This window comes from Meriones unguiculatus, chromosome 8 (genome assembly GCF_030254825.1).
Source record: "Meriones unguiculatus strain TT.TT164.6M chromosome 8, Bangor_MerUng_6.1, whole genome shotgun sequence".
Taxonomy (NCBI): domain Eukaryota; kingdom Metazoa; phylum Chordata; class Mammalia; order Rodentia; family Muridae; genus Meriones; species Meriones unguiculatus.
Genome location: NC_083356.1, coordinates 79,806,727 through 79,813,667, shown reverse-complemented (window position 1 = coordinate 79,813,667; position 6,941 = coordinate 79,806,727). Strand labels below are relative to the sequence as shown.

Below are 6,941 nucleotides of genomic sequence, written 5' to 3'. Positions count from 1 at the left end.
GGCTTCACTGAATCTATGCCAATGCTGCTAGGTGAGAATGAAGAGAGCAGATGTTAGAAACATGCCAGGTAGAGGAGGAACCTCACAGAGTAGCACTTCCTAGAATGTTCTTGCTGGAGGCCTGGAATACCAGAAGAAGGTTTGGGCTGTTTGTTATCTCTTACCCTTGTCTGCAAATTATAGGTGAGGACATGACATTAAAACGGGGAGGGGACACCTGGGGCTCATCCCCAGCCCCTGGTGTGCAGCTCTATAGTACCCCATTTCCTGGGATGCGCGGACTCTGGTTTTTGTTGTTGGTTGTTAAGTTTGTTTTTCTGTTTTCCAATCCCTCACTTACGGATGTTTAAAAACTCTTTAAAGCTAAACCTCCATGGTCCGTGAACTTCATTCTTTAAATTTGGGAGACAAGAGTCTGAAACTTGGCTCAGTGAAAGCGGAGTCACTGTAGAGTCCTGCGTTAAAGCATTCGTGAGGGGAGGACAAATGTCTCCCAACAATTCAGAAACTACAAATTTTAGCCAGGCAAGAGGACTCCAGGAGAATGGATGAAGACTTCTTCACTGGTAACGATGGAAGTTTCTTCAGGGCGTTTTGGGAAGATTCTGTCAGAGAGCAGTGGGACAGAGGTCCCTAGTTTTCTTCCCAGAGAAGCCTCAGGCCTTTCAGGTAGACCAGTGTCCGGATGTGCGCTTCCCGACCCCCGGGGACCGCTTCACGGGAACCGACTACACTTCCCAGAAGCCCCCGCGGCTGGCGGCGCGGGCGGGTGGGGGCGGCTGTGTGAGAGACGGAGGGGGCGGCGCGCGCCGGGTACGCGCGCCGGCGAACATGGCGTTCGCCCGGCTAGAGCGAGTACTTTAATCCCGGGAGGCGACGGCAGCGGCGGCGGCGAGGGAGCGAGCCTCGAGCGGGCGGGCCCCAGCCTGAGGGAAGGGAGGAAGGGGCGGGGAGAGCGCCGGAGGGAGGCCGGTCGGCCGCGGGCGGGCGGGCAGCGCAGCGCCGAGCGGGGCCCGCGGGTCCATGAGGAGGCCCCGGGACCATGGGCTCCAGGATCAAGTGAGTGCAGCCGGGCGGAGCCGGGCCGGGCGCGGGGGAGGCGAGGCCGGGCTAGAGCTGCAGGCCCCGGGCCGCGCTTGGGGGACTTGTTGCCTGGACCTGAGGGGCGCCCCGCGTGGAGGCGTCAAGCGGGGAGGGGGACGGTTGCCATGGCGATGCGGGGAGGCTCGGGGACGGGGTGCGTGCGGGGTGGAGGGGCGCGGATGATCAGATGTCCCCTCCTCACCTGAGGGCGGGAACTGCTGACGTGACGAGGTGGCTCTCTCGGCGGGATGTGTTGAGAGCCCCAGAAAACTGTCATACAGCTGCTGGGAGGTGGGAGGTCCCCCGAAAGCAAGTGCTCATATTGGGTGTGTTTGGGGCGACCCCGAGAGTTGGCAGGTCCTGAGAGGTTGCTGCCTGTCTGCTTGAGGCCTGTAGCCATTACTGAAGTGGTGTGAGGTTCTTAGGGGGAGGGGCCCCTGGTGGATTTAAGGGCTGGATGGCCTGCTGAGGAAGGGCCTTTGCCTTTGCGGTTTCTTCTTCTTATCTGAGTCTCCACACAAACAAGGGCCAAAGGCTACGAAGGAAGATACCTTTGGGTTGTAACTGAGCACCTGATTTTGAAAAGGTTTTGTAATCCAATCTGGCAAATTCCCTCTTCATTCACTTGGAGTCTCAGGATGAGGCTTTGTTTTCTGGTGAAAGTGTTTATACTTTTAAGTTCAGAACCCATTGAAACATTACCAGTTGACTTTGTAAAGTGCAACTTTTATGTGGCCAAATTTGGGTGTGTTGCTTTAGACTCCGTCTATCTCCCCTCTCAGCCAAGACCTCTTCTGGCCACTCCCTTCCTCCGTCCTAGAACTCAGATGCTTTATCTCTCTCTAATCATTAGCAAATGTTCACTTTTTCTCTATGACTAATAGAATTGCTTAAGGACCTTTAAAAACAAAGTTGACAGCATAGGCTTCTCTGGAAAACAGCATTCACAAGACACCATAAACCCTCTTATAGGAAATTCCGTGGAATGTGTTTATTTCAGCATTTTGAGAATTGTACTGGGGAAGTTAGAAAGAGGAAGGGCCTCAAGGGCAAAACTCTAATAATTATTCAAACGCTGCATCTCATGTCTAGGTGAGGCACATGCAGTGTGACCCCTGCCCAGCTAGCTGTTCAGCAGTTAGGGTTCTCCTTTACAAAAGGTGCCTTGTATGTTTTGCAGAAACCCTGTGACACCCGCTGAAATGAAATTAGAAAAGTTTGCTATGAAAAAGTTTGCTTATGAATGTGGAGGCATAAGATGACATTTATTTATTTATTTATTTAATGGAAAAAGGAGGAGGGGGTTAGAACATAGCTAAACAAGACTCTGAGAATCTGGGGAGGTAGATGATTTAGTTTGTGAACTATTGGGATTAAAAAGTCACTCTAAGCTAAGTTCCAGCTTCCAAGTGAGAGTTGTAAACTTGGATTTCAATAGCACACAGAAGCACTTTCCATAAGTCACCTCAGAGTTGCAGAGGGAGGACACAGATGCTCACTTTTCTTGTTACAGAGAAGTTCAGAGACTTGTGGACTGGAGGCATCAAGTATTCGAATAATAGAATAGAACCAGCAGAAGTTCAGGGGACTAGCTGTCATCTACTCTTGCTCTTGTCAATAGCAGGTTGACAAATATGTTTCTTAAGTATGTTTGGTGGAATGCGTCACTATAATATCTGGGCGATTGAGCAAGGGAATTTACCAAGGCATGAAATTGTGTTAAGTGTGAAATTAGTATGAATTAGCCTTATTGATCTTCAAACTAGACTGTTCAGTGACTAAAAAAAAAAAAGTCCTGGAAATTATGTTAGCCTGTGGTGATACTGAAAGAGAATATGAAAATGGAAGTTATGAAAATTAGTTGTGATTTATATTGAGTGTTAATTATGTAATTTCTGTCCATAGTTAGGCATATGGATAGACAGTAGGCAAGGGAATAATCAACTTAGGTACCACCCTTGCCATTGGAGAAATGGCTTTGGTTGCTGCTGGCTGTTCTGTCAGGCAGAAAAGATGTTTATGGTGTTCACTTAGCTGAAGTAGAAGCTAAGTGTGCAGGCCCCACTGAGTCAGTAGGTACATAGGTGGGTGGGGCAGACTGAGCACTCTCTAGGCCCTTCTAAGCAGTCTGTGTTTAGAGGACAATGTGGATCAGATCTGGGTTCAAATTCCAGCACTTTCTTATGCTGTGAAACAGTATATCTGTAAATCTGGATTTTGCTAGGGTAGCAGGAGACTGCAGGACCATTATTGAGCAGTAAACACAGGGTCAGTGTGATTGTCAGGCCCATATTAGGAACTTGGTGATTGTTTTACACCTTCTTGTCAAATGATTAAGAATATCTGATATATTTTATGCTAGAAATGTCAAAGAAAGGCATGTTTAAGGTAACAGAAAACAAAGTTTTAATGACTAAGGGTTAAGACTGACTTAACACTGTCACAATACTAAAAAATAAAAGTTGATTAAAAAACAATGCAGTGTATAATTGTGAAGCTGGTGTCTGCAGTATGCTGAGTGATAAAAGCATGTGCGTTACTAGATCCAGTAGGTGATTTGCTCCTTGTTCAGGCTTGGCAAGCCGAGGCTACTGGAGCAGTCTCTGTCCGGCACCATGGTATTGTTTAATGTGAATCATGTCATGAAACCCTCGCAACTGTCCACTGGTGCTATTTATTAACCACTGTTTTCACATGAGAGAGGGAGTCCATAGGCCTAAGATCAGATGCCAGTTCCCTACCAGCTGTCTGCATCCCCATCCTAAGTCAGGTGTCTCTTGTTTCTGTAACACTTGTTCATTAGGATGACAGTGCCAAGTCTTGTTCCTCAGTTGGCTTACAGTAAGTGGGACACAGACTTTTTGAGAGCAAGGACTGTCATTTGTTTTTCAGTTCCCTGTATCAAACTTGAACTGGCATGTGGTTGTCTAGGAATAATTTATTGGCTGTGTTTAATAGGATCTGAATTAAGATCCTAAGACATTAAGTTCTCAGATTGAAATGTATGTAGAATTTAAAAAGTAATTTGCTATTGGAAGTCTTAAAAGTTCTTTGTATGTAGTTAAGTGTAAGGCAAATTGTCTTGATCTGGGTAGAACATTACTTTTTACTAACAAGAGTTCATTTAGTCTGTGTTCATTTTAAGTAATGGCACACTGTCTTGCATCAAACCAAACATCTAAGTGACAAAGAAAGAGGTCGCCAGTATTTAGGTAGTTCACTGGAAACCTAAACCTTCAGCCCAAGCAGATATTTTCTAGAGTCATAAAAGGAGCAGGGGTAAGTGATATTCTTGGACAGGTATGTTTAAATCTTATTTAGTGTTTGAGTGATCCCTGTGGATTGGAATGTGGTTAATATGAGGCAATTTAACTGATAATGCAGATGCACAGCAGGAAACCGTGAGGCAGTTTAATATTGCTTGTGGTGACATCCTAGAAATTGCTTCCAGGCACCAGGTCCAGGAAGTGGGCTGTAAGTAATGGGAGGAAGTATTTTAAGTGAGTTTGAAGAGACCTGACATTAATGGACTCTGAGAAAAGCCTACTTAAGATTTGAAGGCATAGAAACAGGATAGGCCAACAGTTTTGGCTTTGTGGTGATCTGCATTAACCCATATGCTTGTTCTGCTGTCCCGGTTGGACTGACCTTGAGGTTGGTATTGGAGGAATCTATTAATTCATTTACCCTCTTACTACAGAACCAAGAAGTGTCGGGCACATATTAAACATTTAATAGATATTAGCTGTTATCAATTGTAGTAGTACTGTGCCTAACAATATGACAAGTACTAGGGGTACAAAAAGAAAAAGATGTTCTTTTGTGCTGAGGCTTTCTAAAGTAGTAGATACAGTACAGAATAAAAGCACCCTGCCCCCAACCATCTCCCTCAGACCCTAGGTATAATTTGGTATAATTGCTATGGTGGCTGGTCTGCAACTAATGACTAGGTGGTGGAGTGAAGGTGAGACTGGCTACCCTGGGGGGTGAGGGAGTATCAAGAGAAGAAGGCTTTAGAGAGGGAATGTTTTAGTTGATAGATGAATAAGTGCCCTAAAGCAGTCAAGGTGGTGATGGTGACTGCAGTGACTGGAATGTCAACCAAGGGAGTGGTATGTATGAAGTCAGGCCTATTAGGGAAATGAGAATATTACTTAAATGTGAGTAATTGTGTTAGATGTCAGGAATTAGAATGGGGATGATAGAGGTGTTTTTTGTTTGTTTGTTTGCCTGTTTGTTTTGAAACAAGTTTTCTCTATGTAGCCCTGGCTGGTCTGGAACTCATGGAAATCTACCTGCTACTGCCTCTGGAGTGCTAAGAGTAAAGGCATGAGCCACCACACCCAGCAGATTGATGGTTCTTATTTTTGTGGTACCACCAGGCTGGTGGACCTGATAGATAATGAGGAAGTGTTGTAAGGCAATCGAGATGCTGAGAGAGGATGCTACCTACCAAGTGGCTGTCCTATTTTGGATAGAGTAGTGGGGGTTGACCTCACTGTAGAGATGTTATTTGAACTCAGAATTAAAGGATGAAGAAGAAATAGTCAAGTCAGATTTGGGCAAGACTTTGTTTTAAGCAGAGGGCAAAGCAAGAGAACCCTGGGAAAGATTATAGGAACTGATGCTGTAAAAAGGGATTTAGGTGAGTTTAGAGTACGAGAGAATGCTTAAGCTGGGCCTTCCAGGTTTTGGGATTCTCAAAACTTCTTTTATTTATTTATTTATTTATTTATTTATTTATTATTAATTTTTTGAGACAGGGTTTCTTTTTGTAGTTATGGCTGTCCCTGGAACTCATTTCATAGACCTGGAACTCAGAGATCCACCTGCCTGTTTTCTGAGTGCTGGGATTAAAGGGGTGCACCCCCACTGCCTAAAACCAGACCTTTTTTTTTTTAAGATTTATTTCTTTTACGTATGAGTGCTCTATTTGCATGTACATCTGCATGACAGAAGAGGGCACCAGGTCTTAGATGGTTGTGAGCCAACTATGTGGTTGCTGGGAATTGAACTCAGGACCTCTGGAAGAGCAATCAGTGCTCTGAGCCATCTCTCCAGCCCGAAACCAGACTTTTTAAAGCATGTTTTAAATAAAAGCAGGAAAAAATTATGTTCAGAATGTATTTGTTCCTGTTGAAAATAAAGGTGACATTCTAAGAACTTGTCTGTTGGTTATACACCATTAGAATGTACTGTTAAATATACATCAGCAGCTGTCTTAAGCAATGGCTTTCCAGACAGAGAAGACTTTGCAAAAACCAGAGGAAGACAAAAAGTGTAGCTGAAATACAGGAAAGACATGATTATATATAATCTGGACACAGATTACAGGATGTGGACTTGGCAAAAAATAGGCTGTGCCATTGAAGAATTCAGTGAGAACTGAAATGGGATCTTACTGGGGGCTTTTAGGTAGGTTACTAGCAGCAGGTTAGAGAGCAGTGACCAAGTAGTGGCATCCCTGGACTGTGCAAGGTGATCCATTGGAATGTGAGGAAACTATATGAGACCTTAAGATTTATTTAAAAGACAACCTTCAGGACTTTTGTATTTTCTGATTTATTAGTGTAGCAATGAACCACTAGAGTTTATAAGTGGACATGTATAAAGTGTATTGCTTAGTTTTTACTGACAGGAATGTGTGGGGGAAAAGGAAGGCTGATGGATTGTAGAACTGTGAAATATTTATGCTGCAGGAGATGAAGGCCTGATATGAGGTTTTGGCAGTGGAAAGAACTTTCAGATGAATTTCAGAGAGATCTTAGGTAGACATTATAGGAAGTTATGACTCCAGAGATGAGTGAAGGTCTAGCAAATTTAGCTAAGTTATATTTTAAATGGGGTGTTCCTAAGAT

General features: G+C 44.5%; 1 protein-coding gene across 13 annotated transcripts in view; it reads left to right on the top strand.

The window, feature by feature from the left end:
- Positions 1–797: 797 nt before the first annotated feature.
- Positions 798–6,941, top strand: part of Dennd1a (DENN domain containing 1A) — a 477,089-nt gene continuing 470,945 nt past the window's right edge. For 7 of the 13 annotated variants that reach the window (XM_060390072.1, XM_060390075.1, XM_060390073.1 and 4 more), the window contains exon 1: positions 806–1,059. Coding sequence is in view for 8 of the 13 variants with exons in the window: in XM_060390074.1 (XP_060246057.1) it covers positions 1,043–1,059 (17 nt within the window). In the remaining 5 variants the exon portion in view is untranslated. Of the gene's footprint in view, positions 1,060–6,941 lie in introns of all 13 variants that reach the window. The other 6 variants (XM_060390076.1, XM_021633350.2, XM_021633349.2 and 3 more) reach the window with 3 other exon arrangements.